Raw genomic sequence first — 17,598 nt, forward strand, 5'->3', positions numbered from 1 at the left:
AAAGAGAGCATGGGGTTGCGTAGTGGTACCACTGCTTCTCTTTCCCATTATGTCTGTTTTGTAAGAAATTCTGTGATTCTGACACTTTGAAACCAGAAAGAAAAGAAAGTGCTTTTAATTCAAACCACAGCTGCTAAGTAGGTCTGTGGAAAGGGTTTTTTTTATAGCGTTAGTGATAGGAGATGTGTTCTTGGGAAGTTTTCAACTGTAGAGAAGTAAAAGCTACTGACTTCAAGCTGGCCATCTCATGAAGTAAGAGGGACAATTTTTAACTCAACAGAAGCAAGCACATCTGGGAAACAAAACTGAAAAAGAACAGAAACCAGAGCCTATCGGGAAGGTGAGCCCGGTATGGAGGGCAAGGGGTTTCTGAAGACCAGAGCACCCAGCCCAGGTGAGAGTAGGGTCAAATAAATTAGCATCTTCCTTCACACAGACTTGGAACTTTCCATCTGGGCCTTGAGTGTATTGTTTAATGGAAGGCACTACGGTGTCTGCTTACCTCTTTTATCTGGCTCATCTTCTGCTCCTTCTGCAAGCTGCACACTTGTTTCTGGAGACGCAGGTTGTGCTCCTGCAGCTGCCCAATCTTCTCAATCAGTTGGCAAATGTGCTCCAGGTAACCCAGACCAGATCCCAGGGCTTTGCTGTTACCCTGATTCACCTGCAATGACAATGCATCTTGGACCATGGTGTAACAGCAGAGCAATCTTTACTAGCAGTTAGGAGCCCAACACACTCCTCACAGTCGTGTGGGCCATGGTAAAGACACTCAGGCTTCTTGCACGGAGCTTTGGTTATAGCCAGATCTGAGCATTGCTGGCTCATAGCTCTCTTCTGGATTACTCAGCTAAATGTGCCATCAGAAGGATTCTTCTGACTGATCACAGGCTGATGCAGAGGAAAACCTCATGATGTCCTGTTTCTGGTTCTGCTTCTCAAGTAATTTTTGTCTGTTACTGACCATAGGACCCTTACAAACAAATATAATTCTACTGTATGGTATAGATGGCTGCGGTCAACATGGCTAACGCTCAGTACAAGTCACACTTAGGTGGACTGAGACTGAGTGTGGCTCCTACTCAAAGGCACATATCTGCAGGTTGCAGTGATTTTCTGCTTTGTGACCAGCTTGGGGGTACATTTTCGTCTGCCTTTGGAAATCTGCAATCCTGAAGGCACAGCTGAACTCAGACCACCATCACCGGTGTGTCTGTGGGAGGGATGTGTGCCTGAATCAAGCCGCCAAAGCGAAAGAACATATTTCCACTGGCCTTTAGCAGAGCCCAGCTTATATCCCTCAGTCACTAAGAGATGCCTGAAGAAAGTCTGCAGGTTCAAGCTTGATGCCTGCTATGGCAGGAAATTCTGTGCCACCGATCTCTCCGCACCCCGGACCTGCAGATTCTCACTGCTGCTCAGCCAAGGTCAGTGCCAGAGACAGTAATCCTGTGGCAGAGGAAAGGCAACGGTGCTCCCCACCTCGCTGTTTCTGGCCCCAGGACTTCCCCATGCACAGCAAGTGTCCTCTCCTGTGCCGTGAGCGGACTGTGCCGAACGTGCTGCTAACAAATACACGCTGACGCTCACTTCCACCTTGGCGCTGCCTGCTGATGTGCATGTGATATTGGTAAGTAAAATAAGCCTTGTTCTTTACAAAAGCAGCGCTCTAAGTTTATCTTACTACAAAAAATAAGTTCCCTCTACAAAAGCAGGAAGCTTACTCTGTCTCCTTTCCCACAACAATCTGCATTTTTGGGGAAATGCCAGCCTTGGGACTCTTCCTGTCTTTTCATTATGTCAGAAAGCTCATGGTGTGTTCAAAAATAATCAACATTAGGATTTACTTCTTTTTAAACAAATGATGATACAATGTTATTTATAAACAGGTATTATTATGTCCAGATGCTTTTGTGTCTGAAGTTGGGACAGAGGTCACATGAAATCGTATGAAAAATTGTGATGACTCTAAGCCAACCAGTCATTCACATTCATGATTTTTATTTTCCTGTAAGAGAGAGCCTGCAGAAGCGGTGGCAAGACAAAGGTTACTCAGCCACAAAACCGAGTCCTTAGCATGTCTGTGCAGTGGGAAGGGGTGCAGCCCCAGGATCCACAGGGGAAACAAAGCTTACGTGGTGACTGTGGTAAAAGCTTGAAGGAAAAACACTATAACCAACATATCTGAAAGCTGCTAGGGATTTGAGGGTGCCCATTTTCAAACACGATTTTCAGAAAGTGCCTCAGTATCAGCTTCCATGGTTTTGAGCTGTCCCAAAGCGAGTCGTGATTTTATTATGCTGTCCCAAAATGAGTAGTCAGAAGTTCCTCGTTATCCTTGAAAATGTAGGGGTTTTGCCACTCTGCACCCTCTTTTTGCACATTTAACAACTCCCCCTTCTGACAGTTTGCTGTTGCAGTGACTGATGGTATGTCTGTATTGCCCTAAAGAGACAGCCAAATCCAACCCGTTAGAGCTGTAGAAACACAGTGGAAGGCTACAAGGGACAGAGAAGGTCTTGGAAGAGAGAATAAAGTAAAATATCTGGCTGTAACCTCAGAACTGGGGAGAAAGCATGAAGCATTTGACTGTGATCTCTTTCAGAGACTCTCTTCTAGTTCCATATTTGTCCTGTTCTTAATACCGTAAGTTCCTGCTTTGTGTTTGCGGCTGCTAAGTTTACAGGACCGAAAGGGCAAGGGAAGAAGAAGAGAAGGTGGCCTTGATTTCCAGTGCTGTGTCTAGGGCTGAAGACACTTGGAAGCAAAGGTATGTTTGGGGCAGGCATGGAGAGAATGTGGCTATTAGCAAAGGCTAGAGAGAACTTCCAGCTCCTGAGAATAAATACAGGTTCCCAGAAAATGAGAGGGAAAGTGTGTAGGGCAGTTGCTCCAGGTCTTGGGGCAAGGTAAATTTACCCCTATAGAGGACCTAATCCAGACTGAAAGCTGGATTCAATATGCTGGAAGCCCCTGTTTCACAGCCATCCTTCAGAGGCTGCTCAGGGAAGGCAGTTGGGGCTGTTCAATAGGAATTGTATCTGTATTTTACTGAAGTGGTCCCAGCAAGCACAAAACAAAAGGCAAATCAGGCAGAGCCTCCAGTGCCTGCTCGTCCCTGCAGGGCCAGAAACCTCCGTGGTCAATATACAGGGGTGAAAGCAGGCAAAAGAAAGGGGATGCTTCACTTGCTTGTCCTGCCACAAGGCCTCTTAGCATCAGGACTGCTCAGATATGGCAAGTGTTTGATACAGAAAATTTGTGTAATCTAGCTGGTTGCCCCCAAAATGATTGCTCAGAGAGGGCTTCTCTAGGGACACTTCCAGGACTTTCTTTTCCGTAGACTGAAAATACCTAAACAGCTCTCACTATCTTCTGCTCCTGCCAAGTGCAGCATAGAACATGCTCTGTAACATTTTTAGTATGAGTATTTTCCTCTCAGCATCTTTGAAAGAGTTTTATGCTAGCAATGGAGGGTGAGCAACCATAGGAAAACTGCAAACATTTTCCAGGAAGAGTCTCTTCCACTCTCTGTCCTCCCAGTTGAAGCTTCCCAAAACATCCACCTTAACGGAACTGAAATCTTTCCCATTCTCCACATGGAGGTTGTCAGATAATATTAGAACAAAAAGCATGTGCTCATTTTTGAGTTGATGAAACCTAGGAAGAAGGAAAAACCTCTCCCCTACTTTTTTGAAGGGGAAGATGCAGAGGATCATCAGACAAACACAATTTATGAATCAGATGGTTAAAGGTGTACTAGGAAAGTAACAACAAAGGGTATAAATAGGTGCCAGAGTTTGCTTTCAGGTACATCAGCCTGAATCAGACCCCCCCAGCTGGAAAAAAAGGAATCCAGGGCTCTCAGCTATACTGTGCTGAGTTACTCCCATTATTGTTTTGACCGTGTGGCGGTAAGGTACACTACGCTGACTTTACACCAGCGTAACTTAAACGACATCTCTGCTCTTGAGAATGCTCACCTGCCTAAGCTTTGGAGACAGGTCCTCGGTACATGTAGCCCTGCTCAGCTGGCAGTAAACCATGACAGTTGTGCTGGCCCACAGAATTCTTAAGAAGCCTAAAAATATAGGATTAACACCTGCACTGGGAACTTTGGCTTACCTAGAGCCCTCCAGTCAATATTTTGACTGGTGTAAAAATCACATTTTTCCTCTGAAGCCACCAGACTCAGGGAGCTAGGAGCTTTTCTTCAGTGAGGCTCAATGGAAAACTGTCCTGGGCTGGACGTGGCAGCAGGAGCTGAGGTTGGTAGGTAGGACTAGCTTGCAGGTGAAGCTCCTCTTCATTCAGACGGGAGCTCACTGATATTTCTTGCGGTGACTTAGATTTCTGTTCTTCACTTTCTCTGGTGAATAGCTTTGAGTTACATGATGCTCCATTCTCCTATAAGTCCCTCACTGCCTGCTCCCACTGTGTGAGCATGGCCAGTACGGAGGCAGTAGAGCCACTGTGCCAACAGTCAAGGAATGTAATTGCAAACCTTCCATCGTGGGCCTGAAGTAACTGATTAGTGACGCCACAGGCTGAGCAGGAAGCATTTGTCACTGGAAGCTGACAGCACCAAAAGGCTTGTGAATAACAGGAAAGAGAGGGATCGTGCTGTATATTTCTGACGGCTCCACCCTGGAGTCCGGGAGAGGCTGCGCTTACTGATAGCTCCTGGTTTCCTCCGAGCAGCACGCACAGGCTATGGGGCTGAGCATCACAGGTTGCCTTATCCTTTCCCTGAACTGCACCACTCTCTGCAGAGAAGTATTTTGACTTCTCTGGCCCAGGATAATTAGCACTGTGTGAGTAATGGGGTTTTTTTCATTTAATGACGACAATACTCCCACCCTCTCTCTTCTTCTAGGGGTATGGGCCGACTTGAAGTGTAAACTTTATGGAGTGTGAGGAAGTTTTTGCAAAGCAAAGCATCAAAAGCCATGTATCTTCAAACCCACCCCAAACATTTAATTTGACTTAAAAGGAATGCTTTTCTTTAGGCTTCAAAGTTCTTTCACTTGTTGTTTGACAGCTTCCACTCTCTTTCATCTTTCTAAATGTAGGCAAATTTCAAAATAATGACAGTTTGAAAAAAAAAGATCAGAAACTTTGTTTAGGAAATGACAGACCAAAATGATTTTATGTATATTTTCAGCCAAAGCCATTTACCAAATGAATCCAAACAGTCTAAACATTTGGTCATTTCCAGTCTCTCTTTTTCAGCATTTTCCTTCCTGTACTCTTGGAAGTGGCCTCAGCAGTGAGGGAGGAGGGGAGGACATCAAGCGACATCCTCACCCAGAGACTGAATCCTCGCTCGCCTGCAGAGTGCTGGCAAGCACAGTGCGTTGGCATTGCCACAGCCAGCTGGGCTGGGGAAACTCAACTGCTTTCCTGTTTCTTGAAAGTTGTATTCCAAAAACCAGCAACAGAATTTGAGGAAGTTGTTGTCACCTATGATTAAATAATACCCTCACCTGGCATTAAATATAGGCTAGTGAAAGCGCTCTTGCATCACTATCAACATGAATTTAATGCAGCAGGTATTGAATTGATGGAATGATTTACTTTGGTGTGTTCTTTGCAAAGCAGAGTGGGAATACCCTGTACTGGCCTGCTGTCTTTAGACTGATTGTATTTCCAGGGATATCAGAGTCCCTGAGATGACATCAGGCAAGGCTCTTAAGTACCATATTATATCTTGGACAGACTACAGGCAAAAAAACCACAGAGTAAGCCTGAGGCAGAGCCTCAGCTGGTATGAATCAAGACGCATCCATCAGCCATATGGGCAGATGATCATCTGGATATCGTTTCTGAGTGGGTCTCACTCTGGCCTGCCTCTGTTGTATGACAATAGGGACAGGTCAACCTTGTGCAGGTTTGGCAAGGGCAGAAGGCTCTGCAGGAGGCTGTCCCTGTGCTCTGAGGCACAGAGCACAGCAGCAGCAATAAGCATTTCTTGCCCCAGTCAGCTTGGGCACTACCTGGCATCCCAGCAGTTTGGAGAGGGCTGCTCTTGAGATACAGCAGCCCAGAGGCACGCTGTGAAGAGGGGCAAACTTCTCCAGCATCTAGGTCACAGCTGTATTTATATAGCTCGAAAAACAAACAAAGAAAAGTGCTATGGGGCACAGAGCTTTAGCACTCAGTCAGTGAGGATATTAAAAAGGAGGGGAGATAAGCCACCAAGAGCTTCATTTCCTCTTCAGCTTCTTTTTAATTTATTCCCTTGTTTATTTAAATGCTCTGCTTTGGGAAACTGAGGCTCCATTTCACAAAGGATTTAAAGGAATTTCAAGAGGAGCCAGAGCTGTCAGACAAGACCAAGCTGCCTGCAAACCCTTCAGAGTGCAACAAAAGGATTTAGGCAACTTTTTATAAAGTCTCCTTGTATTCAGACTCTCCTGCTCTCCTGATTTTTTTGATCTCTCTGCCAAAAGGCCAGGTTGCTGTCTGCCTGGGAACTGTGCAAAATAGATATCTGTCTTCTGCTGTGAGACAGCTCAGGAGGAAGAGGTTGCTCCGCTGGGGTGTGTGTTGCTTGTGCTGCCTCAATATGCAATGTTAACAGAGCTGGGCTGCCTCTGACCTTCCTCACTGCTCGGGAGGGTTTGGCATGCTGGGGAGGAAGGCCATCATCTGCTGGTTCAGGGCCTGGGCACAGAGGTCATGGTGAAATTATATGCACAGCACATAGCACTTGTCACTTGGCTTCCTCCTACCCATCTCCTGTTCCAACTCCTCGCTATTACTGCAATGAATACCCTGGAAAAAAATCCCCATGATGCACCCTTTGACATTTTTGGTGTGTCTTGTGTGACTCTCTTCACCTAGCCTGTTCATCTCCTTTCCTTTTGCTCATGGGGTTTTTTGGTCTGCCTTTCTATCAAGAATGACCTCCCCAGTTAGATCTTTTCGTCCCTGGTTCAGGGAAACCACCGCAGCAGGCAAGCAAGGCAGCAATCTATCTGCGTGTCAGCGGCATGGGACTTGAGGGCAAGCACAGGGTGAGTGCTAGCCAGAATCCATGATGGGAGAAGCGCACAGAAGGGATTGTGAGTCTCCTGTAAGTCAGACAGTGTACCCAGCAAGGGGTAAAGAGTAGGACAAAGTGCTGAAAACATTATATCTTTGTAGTTTTGTCACTCTCAGAACACAGGACTTTCCATCACAGTTGTGCTGGAGGGTTAAAATGGGATCTCCAGCCCAGCAAAGATTTGAATTTGTGCATTAGTTACCTGTTCAGTCACTATTCAAGAAAGCTGGCTCAAGAGGACAGGACAGGCCTGGACAAGAACGAGCTGCCCCTTAGATGAGTTCTTTACAAACCGCAACATCAGTCCAGCTGTTCCTAGATACAACTTGACCTTGAAAAAGAAACCCTGTCCCATGTATCTAAGGTTGAGGACTAACTTCATAATTTTAACTCTTAAGACCAGAATTGAGTCCACTTTCTTCTAATCTAGGGCTTTTTTAAACATTAGATCTCCATGAGCCATTAGTCTTCCTTACCCAGACCAAATAGATGTGAATTACTTGAGAATTTCACTGCTATGAAAAGAGCTCTTAAAAAATCAATTGCCAAGATTTGCTGCTTACAACAGTTTCAGGGGAGATTTTCTAATTTGCTCAAATGTGTCCTAGTTTATAATAGAGGAACTTGAACCCTCCCTGAGATATTTGGACAGGCCTAGCTATAAGATTCAGTCTAGGGATTTCTTACCTCGCTCAGTCTACAGCATTCATCCATGTATTCATCCAGACTGTCGCTTGTGGGGTACTTCTTCAGCTGATGTCCATGGATCTGAAGGTCTTGCGTGCTGCCAAAGTTCTCTGGGAAATTGTCATCAATTGTCTTTGGCTCTTCTGTGGAAGCTGGGGTGGGAAGAATGCTTTCCCTTGGAAGGTCTGTCTCTGGAGTAGGTTCTTTTTCCAGAGATTGTCTTTTGCTTTGGTCAAAATGTTCATCAGGACTTTCTTCCTGAGGGATACTGAAGTCTTCAAGGGAAGCTATAGGACCCGCCACAGCATCTGACTCCTGGCTGCAGTACTCAGCTTGCTTTTCACTCTCTGGATCTTGGTGGCTGACTTTTCTGGTATGCTCTTGACATGTTCTCATTATCAGATGGTCAATTTCTGGAGAAGAAGAGGTGCTAAGCACGCCCGAGTCACAAAATGAGTCTCTACTGTGAAGCACAAAGCTCTTCTCAGAACCCGTCGGTGTTGATGGAGAATTAGCCCCACTTGGCAATTCAACCCCCGAGTCCTCAGATTCAAATTTGGAAAACCTGTGAAGACGGCACTTGGACTCGAAGGCGCTGAGGTCAGGCAGCGTAGCTACATAGTCTGTGCTTGCCAGGGCATCTGCATAGTCTGGATCTGCCCGCGTGGCTGCCGCACTTGGATTTCCCTGGCAATCAGGTGGGAGGCTGGTGCCAGGGAGATGGGACTCCTCGGTGCAGGCTGTGTCAGCTGGAGCCTCTGGGATTAACCCTGGGTTTTGAATTCCTTCCTTGCTCAGTATCTTCATGTGTGTTAACACAACTTCGTCCTCAGCAGGTGGGCTCTTCTTACCTGCTTAAAAGAAAACAAGCAGAAGGTCAGAAGAGGCTACAAAACACAGTGTCTAATGCATCCCCTGAGGGATGTGAAATGTAAAACTGTCTAGAGTAAGGTGGCAGAGGGGGACAGCCCTAATTTGTTTTTCTTGAGCTGTACGAAGCTTTCTTGCTGGCTTTGCAACAATAGAAGTCTTGTGTTTCATACCCCCAGAGTCCTTCAGGGGGAGTCATAAATGCACGCAGAGTTCTGATTTAGTAGATAGGCAGAAAACAAAACACGCAGCCAGATAACTTTTTAGTCATTACCTGCATACAGGCATAGAGAAGTACATGTTCCTTCAGCACAACAGACATTAATTTAAGGCTAAAATATTTCCTCTGATTAAATGTACTCTAAAACAGCAGGAAAAAAAAAGGTAAAACTAAATCTGTCTTCACAGGCTGAAGTGAATTTTGTGTTGCAACAAGTAATTTGCAGATTGTTTGGTTTTCTCTGCACACATACAGTTGATGAAAAGCAAGTACTGATAGGAAAAGCAAATGAGGCACTGTAGATCTTATTTGCTCCCTGTATGGTGTTATCTATGAAGTAATTTCTTTAATGAACTCTTACCTTCTTTGTAAAGAGGAAGGAGATGGGGACAGCTTTGTTCATGAGCGTTTTGCACCTGGACAATTTGTTTTTGCATCGCAATTATTTCACACAGTAACATGGCAGAACATCTCTGTGTGAAAGGCTAGTCTACAGGAGTCAAAGATCTGCCCCCAGGTTTTCCTGCTGTTTCTCTGAATCTATTATTTCACAGTGTAGACTTCTGGTTCACAATGCTATGAGACCCAGTGTGAAAGCTCAGCATTCCCCTTTTAGCAAACTGCAAATCTCAGCTTCAAGTCTATCTGTTTGTGGATTTTGGACTAGGAATTGCTTCGGTACAAAACTCTAGCTTCTCTGGTATCTTTTCCCTTATTAGTGCCTGACCCAGAGCACCTCAGAGGGCTACAGTGCATACACTTTTCAGGATATCTTACTTCCTACTTAATTTCCTCTCATTCCCCTCTCCTACTTCCTTCTTTTTTGCCTGACAAACTCATTCCCTGTAATGTATTATCTCTAAGTAGGCAGGGAAGCCTGGGATCCCCTGCCAGCAGTAGAGCAAGGAGAGCTCTCTGTGCAGTCTTCCCTCACAGCAACACAGAAAACTGCCTATTTCAGAAATAACCCACTTTCCAACCTTGCCTTCTCCTGCTTGCTTTCCGCAATGTCCACAGACATGGGAGATGTTTATTCGTTAAGGCTAAGCTAGATATTACATGGATCATTTTCTACTTTATTTTAATTCCTTCTATTCAATCTTGCTATCTTGGGATACCGCTGAAACATGCCCTTTACTGTTCATAGGCAGTCATTTAGTATTTTACACTGTATTTTCATAAAGGGCTGTCAGTGATAAATAATCCCGTCTCGTGGGCTTTTTGTGGCACTTGGGTACATGGTGCTTATAACCCCTTGCAGAAGATCTTGTTTACCATATACAGAATTGCACCCGCCTTCCTTGGCAGGATTACCAGGCATGTCTCCTCTGTAAAGAGCCACAGTTGGGACAGTCAGTGCCAGATGGTCAGCAATGCAACACCAGTACTTTGCTGTGGTGAGGGACAAGAGAAAGATATTGCTCTTGAAAATGCCGCAGGAAAGCTCCTGAGGAGCTGCCTGTGCTGGACTGGGTAACAGCCCCTCCACTCTTAGGGTGAGCGTGATCAACCCTGAATGAAGGGCAAGAAATAGGGAGTCTGGTTTGCAGCTTCACGCACAGCAAAATGCCACCTGTAAGAGCGAGCTCAGTGCCAGGTCTAGAGGTGGAGCTGTGTCATTATGATTTGGAGTGAAAAGAATCTACATGCTCAGCTGCGAACACCTCTTGACAGCTGCATCTGCATGGAAAACAACCAGGCTCTTCTGATGGCATCACCACCCTAGATAGCACAACAAAACCGCTGAGAGTCAGGAGAAGAGCAGCTGCATGCCTGCAGTTTCCTTTTAAGAACAAATCATACAGCTGTCACTCTTACCAAGAATTACTATGTACCATGGTAGTTCCTTCCCACACACTCTGATTGCCTTTACTTATTAATCATGCTCTGCTTTACTTTGACTGGAGATTCTCTCACTGTCTTTCAATCTACCCCTCTTTTCCTTGCTTAACCGGTTTCACCCTGGTCTACACAAATATTTCTTTGTCTGAAATCAGGAAGCAGTGTATTAAAATGAGGTCTTGCTACTTAGAGAATGAGATGTCAGATGCTTTAATTTGTATCTTTTATGACTACTGAAGCTACAATGTGTACCCCAGTTTGTCTGGGGTAGAAAAAAAAACTAATAGATGAAATCTCTGACCTCCTGCGTGACGGTCCCCTCAATGCCGGCAGCTCCAGTGCTGAGAAAGGTCTGCGCTCTGGACTACACAGTCCTTTGCTCTCCACATCCTGTGGTCACTAACAACATCGCGTGGTTTCACAACAATTTCTTGTTTATCTGTTCTAGGCTGCAAACCATTGATCTCAATACTGGCAGCTCCTGGTAACCACAGTGTTTGAGCATTTCTCATTTATCCTCCCAATCCCTCACAATGATGCAAAATATTATCATTCCTCCACCACAAGTTCAGAATAGATGCAAAAGACAGCAGGATTTTGCAACAGGTTTAGGCACCTCATCCTCATTCTTTCAATGATACTTTCCCGTGGTCAATGAGGTCATTTTGTGCTGCAGCAGCAAGATCTCCTATGATTAAGGCAGTGACCTGAAACTCAAGTTTTTCTTGCTGCACCTCACTGATGGAACAGTCTCTTCTTCCTCTCTGTTATGGAATATAAACCATGGGGCTTCCACAAGCAGATTGTTTCTGCTACAGCTCTTGAAAAACACTCAGCTTTCAAGCATATTGCCAGCAAACATCAGAATGGTGTAATTAAATCTCATGTGTGCAATTAAAAAAAAAAAAAAGAGCCAGACCCTCAGCTGCTATAAATTAGCTCATTACCAGGGCCCCTAACAGAATTGTTAGCTAATTCTGACTGATAAGTTATCCTGTAAGTGCTTGCTACAGCACTACCAGGGGCCTAGAGCAAAGCAGTGAGGATAGACTCCTGGCTGGTGCTGGAGGGAGTGTGCTGCAGCCGTACAGTTGCAGTGCTGCTCAGAGGCTTCTGAAAGGAGGTGTGAAGGACTTCAGAGAGCTGAATGGTGGCATTACAGTTGGTAAGATGTATTTACTTGTGCTGGAGGCTGGCCAGATTTGACACTGCTGCTCCTGGGAAATCAGCCAAGATTTTTTGGTGACGGTATTGTTTTTTGTTTCCCTTTCCCCTGAACTGGTTTTCCACACCCCTTCTGGGGTGAGGGTAAGGTACCAAAAGATGCTGCTTTCAGGCAGCTGGCTAGGACGCTGACATGGTAGCAGGGAAGGGAATAGATTTGTGTGTGCATGCTTAGGGACCAGTGTAGCTTCCTGAAGCATCTTTGGCAATGCGTGCCCAGGCCAAACATTGTCTTGGGTTAACTTGTGCTACTTGCCTAGCAGCCCTCTCAAAGGGTTATATGGCTCTGTAACGACACTAGAGACAAACAGGGTTCCCTGGGTTGTAATATAAGCCTGTGACTGATTATATTTAACCTTGGGCAAGTTTCTGGCCTTCCTGTGCCTGTACAGTTGGAGAATAATACTGTTTCCGATCTCATGGGGAGGTGATAACACTGAAGTAGCTAATTCCTAACAGTAATTAGCAGGGCGTGAAAGGAATCTATGTCTCCCAGATAAGTCTCCAGAATTTTGCTTTGCTTTGTATCCAAATTACTTTCTAGGATACTTCTCTATTGCCAGTTAGCAAAGCCTAGCAGAGAAACTTAAATCTTTCAAAGGTGAATACCCCACCGTCAGCTCTCATTCCAAGGCTTTCCTTTCCTTGGAGTGTATTTTTCCTGTCGCACAATAACTAGCAGCTGCCAGAGCACAGCCTAGTAGTGCATTAATATAGAGATTTCTGACCTAAGGAAGGAGGGTGGATAGCTAAATGTGAAATTGCTTTCAAGCAGTTTCTTTATCTCAAGTCAGTTGCGTGCAAGTGATGGAACAGCCACCCAGGCAAAACTCCTGGGCACTCCCAGCCCTGGGAGCTTCACTTGTCTCCATATGCGATTGTGCTACAAAAGGTAGCAGCAGCATTAGAGCTGTGGCAGCCCTCTGCTCGTCCCCACAGCTGCTGCAGTGTTCACATGCACAGCAAACCCATCCACGGTTGCTGGTGCTGGGGTGGCAGTCCAGGGAGTGGCACAAGGTGAGCAGTCCAGAGATGCTCAGAGTGTCTATTTCTCTCCCCACTCCCATCTTCCACAGGACATGCAACACCCTGTAGATTTAAATCCATAAGGCCAGTTCTTTCCAGCTGTAGTGTGCCACAGGAACAAAGAACCAGAAATAAAGGGCAATGACTTAGGTTGCTGGAGTAACAGGTATTTTGCACAGCTGTCCTGCAAAGGAAGACCAAAATCAAATTCCATCATTCCTACCAGTCTGCTTTGCCCTGAGCACAGGAACAAGGTGCAAAGCCTCATCAAAAGTTTTTCAGCATCCTACAGAGGACCTGCACAGCCTGCCTAGTTCCAGTTCCCTAGTTCCTGCCTAGTTCCCCTCTAATTCCAGCTGTGCTGAGGATTACATCCTGTGCCATGCAGGACAGGTTCTGTGATGGGGCTACGGCCTCCAGGTAACAGACTAAGAGACGATCATCAGCTTTTGAAGAATCATTAGGCAGCAATGACTAGTGAGCTGGAGTCAAATTCGTGACCTAGAAATGAAAGGCTGCCTCTCCCATTCAGTTCTTGCATTCCCTCATTTTCCTTCCTTCCCTTAAAAAAAAAAAAAATCTCCCTTTAGTCCCGTTGCTGCCATATGTTGTCTAATGCTTCTGACAGTACAGCTCAGGTGGTATTTCCTTTTCACTTCTAAGGGGGGATTTTTTTTTTTTCCTCACCGATGATGAGGTCTCAATTTCCCAGCATTTAAGAGAGAAGGGGTCACTTCCTTTCTGAAACAATAGGCATTTTTTGCTGCTGACTCTTCCCCCATATGTGCTGAGGGGTGGGGCTGGGCAGTGGGGGTGTGTGCTGGCACCTTCTTCTCACCCCTCACACACCAGCTATCCCCCCCCTTCCCCCACAGAGCACCCAGGAGCTGTGTCCCTTTCCTAGCTGGGCAGCGGCTGTCCCTTGCATAGACCTGTGGGCACAGGGAGTCACTGCATGGACAGGACCCCAATACTTAGAACTGGATTATTCTTACGCTACCTAAACAAAACAACCCAACAAACAATTCCCAAGAAAAAAAAAAAAAACAAAATAAAAAAAACAGCCTGGCAACCATCACAAACCGACCCTCCAGGAGGGAAATTTATCTGGACAAAGCTTTGCCATAGACTTCCATGGCATGAGGTTCTCCTTGTTTTCTGGTGCATTACAGGCCTGTTGAAGACCTGATCTCAGTCCTGGCAATGCAGGGGTGCTGCTTGGCTCCAAATTTCTGAAGGCAATCTGCCTTCAAGCAAAGCTACTCTGTGAGCATGCTGCTGTATCTTAGACTGCCCAGTCTGAGAAAGGGCTTCTAAACAAGTAGGACAGTTGTGAGTCTAAGAATTTCTAAGGGGAGGGCTTATGGAAAGGTCTTGTATATTTGCAGGAATAGACTAAATTCTCAAAATTTCAACTTATCCAGCTGGGAACTGAAATGCATGTAGATTTCATGGGAGTATATGTACAATTTGATTTGCTTGAAATGTCGAATGTAAAGGAATAATTATGACAGAGCTGAATTTCAGCCAGTCCTTGAACAAAAAGCACAAAATGCTTGGATCATTTGGCTCCAAGGTGCTCTTCAGTCTCACTGTTAGTGTGTGAAGTTCCTCTGGATGATAGTTTTGCAATATTGTGTGACCAGAAGTGTTATAGATCCCCCATAGCTGTAGCTGCTAATGATAAATCCATATAAAAAAAAAGATACTGAGAGAAAGATAAGAAGGTTCAAGGACTCTGACTGAAGAGGCAATCATTGCTTGAATATGTATGCTTTAGAAGAGGAGGAGATAATTATAGCTCTCTTCAGGTATTTGAGGAGGACTGAGAGGGAGATTGATTGTTTACTGATGGATATAGTTGGGTGAACTAAAGAGGAAGTGGATTTCCAAGCAGAGAGGCCACTTTACATTTTTACAGCTTGCTCCTATTCATTCCAAGTGACCTGTGAAGTTTTTGAAACAGAGCGACAGGTCTGATAGATTAGTGACCTCTGGCAAAACGTCCCGAGGCATAGCAGATTCCCACAGACCACCTGGTTTATCAGAGTTACTCACGTAGGCTGGCAGTCACCACTTTTTAGACCAACACCTGACCTTGCACATAGAGTCAGCTGAAGAGCCTCTCCCACTCATTACTGTATTACCCTGCAACTTATGTCTTTGGATACATATACTCAGTGAGACAAACAGGCCAAGGATGATGTTGGTGCACAAGGAATCTGTGCTCAAGTCCTCCCTACTCGGCAACCACCCCTGGCAGGGGGGAGCGTCAGCTCCCACAGTTACCGATCGTGCTTATTTGTGAGACTTTATCAGGGAGATGACAGCTCTCACTAAAGACCTGCAAATCCTTCTTCTTGGAAATTCCTGTGCTCCTTCAGGAAAAAACATTCAAAACGTTCAATAAAGGAAACAGTGCTTTCATGAGCATCCCTGTATAATAGCAAGAGATTATTTGGCATAGAGCTCAGTAACATGTCTGAGCAGAAAATGAAATCAATGGAAACAAATATGGTGAATTTTCCTTGCACATCTGATTTGCAGGTTGCCTCATATTGCAAAGGAATATTGAGCCAGAAACAAACTAGGAGGCAAGAAGCCCTCTGCAAGGATGGAACTTGCCCCCCAGGGATGACAGGTATGTAGTAATTCAGGTTTTATTGCCTATAATAAGCTTGAATAAACAACTGTTCAATAGCCCCACAGACCAAAGCATTAAGACCCCAGTGCTTCAATGGATGCCAAAGGAACTAGTGAATTGTATCAGAAAGGTCACTGTTAACCCATTCTTAATGTGCAGTCATTGCTGTCCCTAGGAGAGTTGCTTCTGCTCAAATGAGGTAGCAGTGGGCAGGTGTAATTGTAGTCTTTGGTATATCTGAAATACGGTTGTGGTGAGAGTGGTGATAATTTTGGGGTTTGTTGCTCTTGCTGGGGCTGCACAAGGGTCTTTGTTTGATGACGAGGAGGAGGTGGTGATGCTAGACTCTAGAGCTACAGTAAGCTGAACTTGGTGATACAAGAGGTCCTGCCACCCTGATACTACTGCTCTAACAGCCCCCTCTGCCACCACCAAGGAGAGGGGGGAAGATCCAGCCTGTATCCTTGATATTGAGCTGCCACTCTTAAACCATTTTTTTTTTAATATTCTGTATCTTAAGTTGCATTTGCAAACGCAATGTTCAAGTCCCTGCCACAGAGGTTGCAAGAAACAGCATACTCTTGGCTCTTTCTGAGTAGATATGGGGTACAAACCAGGACACAAAGAACATTTGGTGCCTCTTTCCAGCCAAGGTGATTAGGGAGTGCTGTCCCTGTTTCTTATTTGGACAAATTCTAGCTGAAGAACTTTTTGAATCCTCAGTGCCCTCTGTGATAAGTCTGTTCCCTCACCAAAGCTTCCACCTACCCCTGTGACAATACTGCCGTGTCTGGGTGATGAGAGACACTTCCACGTGGAAGAGCAAGGTTTCTTTCCTTCCTAACCCTGCCATCAGGTTAGCATTATACAGCTTGAGGGAAAACAGTTCACAGTCAAATTACCTCCAGGGGAAAAAAAGAAAAAAGCTGTTTTCACTATACTGTAAAATGGCATCTCTTCAAACACTCTCCACATCTTATGGTGATGCTGGAGTGCTCTCACAGCAGTACTGCTCTACAGCCCTTTGTGTTGCTGGGTAAAAATGCGATTTCCAGACCAAACCCTGGCAGAACGATGTGCTTCAGCAGCCCGTGTTAGCACACTGCCCAGCAGTTGCCAGTGAGGGCACCTCAGACAGGCTCTAGCTCACAGAGAGTTCTGAGCAGCTGCCCCAGAGGAGGAGCTGGGAAGCACAAATCCCAGCAGCAAGTGCATTAGAAGATAGATGCCCATGAACATGGCAGATCCGGTGACTCCGCAGGAGATGCCTGCCCTGTGGCAGTCCAAGGAGGCAGGACACCTTTACCATCCTGCTGTTGCACAGCACCCTACGCTTCCAAACCCTGCCTGTCGCCACCTCCGTGCTAAGCAAACTGACCCAGTGCAGTGATGGTAATGGGGACAGAAATTGCACATCTCATTTACGGCTGGCACAAAGCCAGGCTGAAGGGTAAACAGGGATGCTAAGAGGATTCTGCTGCCTGGGGCTTGCGATCTTACAGCCGGCAGCACTAGCTAAGGAATAAAACATACCAGACTCACTGTGCCTGAAAAAGGCAGTTCGAGACCACATCATTTGTTTTGATAACAGACCTAGAAAATTACAAGTGATCTGCTGCCTTCCCTGCCTCGGTCGCCTCATTTGCTCAGAACAGAAAAAAGCAAATAAAACGTCTCAAACTCGGCACAATCCCCGTCGGGTGGCGATGTACCAGGCTAGAAAGCGATCCGATGCGCCCTGCCAGGGCAGGGACAGGCTGCAGGCAGATCCCATCCACCTCACGTTAGTGCCAAACCCGAGCGAGCCCCGCGGGATACGTGCGCGCAGCCGCTCCGATGCCGGTGCCTTAAGTTTTGGGTGCCAAGGGCAGTCCCGTTTTCCACCCTTCTTGCTCCCACCCTGCCAGACCTTCACGCACAGACCGCTCGCAGTCATGATGCTCCCTCCTCTCCGCGCTTACAAATTGCAAAATAAGCCCCTTTTAGGAGGAAAACAAATCGGCTCCTAAAGCGCGTTCCTTTCCCTCCACGCCCGGC

The 17,598-nt window shown here is 45.9% G+C and overlaps 1 protein-coding gene across 1 annotated transcript in view; it reads right to left on the reverse strand.

The window, feature by feature from the left end:
- LOC104273145 overlaps positions 1–8,586 on the reverse strand; it is a gene marked incomplete at its 5' end in the record, with an annotated part of 15,626 nt that extends 7,040 nt beyond the window's left edge. Inside the window, 2 exons of the mRNA XM_009868373.1 lie at positions 503–664; positions 7,736–8,586. Of these exons, the coding sequence (XP_009866675.1) occupies positions 503–664; positions 7,736–8,586 (1,013 nt within the window). The remainder of the gene's footprint in view (positions 1–502; positions 665–7,735) is intronic.
- Between the last annotated feature and the right edge of the window lie 9,012 nt (positions 8,587–17,598).

The sequence above is a fragment of the Apaloderma vittatum genome, unplaced genomic scaffold (assembly GCF_000703405.1).
Source record: "Apaloderma vittatum isolate BGI_N311 unplaced genomic scaffold, ASM70340v1 scaffold16514, whole genome shotgun sequence".
In the NCBI taxonomy this organism is placed as follows: Eukaryota; Metazoa; Chordata; class Aves; order Trogoniformes; family Trogonidae; genus Apaloderma; species Apaloderma vittatum.